At 30.3% G+C, this 2,155-nt stretch overlaps 1 protein-coding gene across 1 annotated transcript in view; it reads right to left on the bottom strand.

Annotated features, from left to right (window-relative positions):
- Window positions 1-1,576: 1,576 nt before the first annotated feature.
- The window catches only part of LOC106462555 (peroxisomal acyl-coenzyme A oxidase 3-like), a 21,945-nt gene continuing 21,366 nt past the window's right edge, over window positions 1,577-2,155 (bottom strand). The window contains exon 14 of the mRNA XM_013922491.2: window positions 1,577-1,780. Coding sequence (XP_013777945.1) covers window positions 1,664-1,780 — 117 coding nt within the window. The 3' untranslated portion in view covers window positions 1,577-1,663. The remainder of the gene's footprint in view (window positions 1,781-2,155) is intronic.

Genomic DNA, 2,155 nt, shown 5'->3' with positions numbered 1-2,155 from the left:
GAAGTTTTTAACACTCACACATTAGTGTTTTCTGTAATGTAAGAAGTTTAACACACACATTACAGTGTTTTCTGTAATGTAAGAAGTTTAACACACACATTATGGTGTTTTCTGTAATGTAAGAAGTTTTTAACACTCACACATTACGGTGTTTTCTGTAATGTAAGAAGTTTTTAACACTCACACATTACAGTGTTTTCTGTAATGTAAGGGACTTTATTACAGTTCCTTTATTTAAAAGTTATAAATTATGAGAAAACTATTTAATGTAAGAATTTTTTTAAAAACTGAAATACTATAAATTTTCTTATAATTTTCATACTTACTCAGCGTTTTTTTCCCCATTTAACTTCTCATAATGAAAAATAAAAAATAATAAAGTTCCCATCAAATACCCTCGGATACCAGAGCCAAATAACCTATAAAGTCGAGAGGCTCAACTTAAAAACAAACTGATCACTTCCAAACAAACTTATAAAATAACAACACTGCAATACTAACTGCATATTACAATTAAAGTCCTTCTAAATGACTAATTATACACTACAACATTACTTAATTAACTAACTACATCAGAAATTATATTTAAAGCTACACCAAGATATACTATTAAGCACTGCATAATAACAAAAATGGATTTTGGTGCTAAAAACCACAAGGCTGACTTTCATGTAATAGCTAAAAAAGTGCCCTACTTGTAGCGATTCAACAGTTAAAAAACAAACTAGCATGTGGATTTTAACTTTGTATCCAGGTTATTTCAACCTGCAACGGTCCCTCGAACTAATTTACTGTTCTAAAACTTGTCGCCTTTCAGCCATTTAAGTATTCCGTAAAAGGCTTAGCGCACTAACTTATCTGGTGGTCACTACTCTACAAAAACCTTTATCACATTCTCATCTTATTACAGACTTAACAGATTATCTACCTCTCAATAAATACTTTGCTCAAGTCTCTTTGTTCCTACAAAGGAAGGTTCGTGCTTAAACAATAACCTGTGAAATTTCATCTATAAACAAGATCTTACTCTTTGGTTAAACTATTTTCACCCAAATAACTTCAACAATGGGCAAAATACAAGCATTAGTACTTAAAGGAATATATATGTATAAAAAAAGTTCATGTTAACCAAAGTTTTTCTTCCTTGGTTAACACTAACACATTCAATAAAAGCTATAAATGTTGTATACGATAAAGAAAAAAAAACACAGGGTTCACTAAAGATGAGGGAATATAAAAAAAAAACTTCCTTAATTTTTTTGCACAAATCAAACAGAAAATTTAAAAATAGTTGTAAAAAAAATTTTTAATTGCAATTTATATAAATTTATTACCAGTTTTGATATATTAAGAATACTTAAGAGGGCTTACATGCGCCACCCTAGAAGAGATTTAGTACTTAAAATGTTCCTTCGATGTGTATAGATTTGAAATAATGCATGTATGTGTTGTGGAAAAACTTCACCGTGGACAGTTCGAGTTTACAGGTCAACGTCATTTGAAACAGAAAAAGAAACGACCTACAAAAATCAAAAGTGTGTAGAAGATAACTTTAGAATGAAGAATTTAGCATATATAAATATATGATTGTTTTATTCATAAGACCCCCTCTACTGATAATAGCAATTTACTATTAACAGTAAGCCTAATGTGCTTCTTCACACTAAAGTCGTGGCTTGATGGAATGGACATTAGGTTTTTCGGTAAACTCCCTCCACCACGGAACTCTATGTAAAGCACCAGGTGTTTGGACAATGGAACTGTAAAGGTTCTCATAGATCTAATAAAAAGTAAATAAAAATGTGGCATTGGATATGGCTCTATATATAAGTTGTACAAAGCTAAATATTTTATTTAATTATCGTACTGACTAAAATAAAACATAATTGTAGAAATACTGAAGTCAGATGACTATAACAGTTTTATACTACAGTTGAAATCATAGTCTGTTAATGTTAAAATCATAAAAGCTGTAGGATTCTTAAGCCTATGACAGCACCCACATTTTAACAGTTATAGAGATAACACGGTCGTAAAAATAAGATTTTTAATTTTTGATAGGTTGTTTAGGCAGAGTATTCGTAATGAATCTAAGTTTCAAATGGACAGCAACTGGCTATTGTAGAAACCTACAAATGTAGAGGATGACGTTTCG

Source organism: Limulus polyphemus, unplaced genomic scaffold (assembly GCF_000517525.1).
Source record: "Limulus polyphemus unplaced genomic scaffold, Limulus_polyphemus-2.1.2 Scaffold1197, whole genome shotgun sequence".
NCBI classification, from domain to species: Eukaryota; Metazoa; Arthropoda; class Merostomata; order Xiphosura; family Limulidae; genus Limulus; species Limulus polyphemus.
The sequence above is the reverse complement of the archived record's forward strand: the minus strand, read 5'-3'. Positions and strand labels throughout refer to the sequence as shown.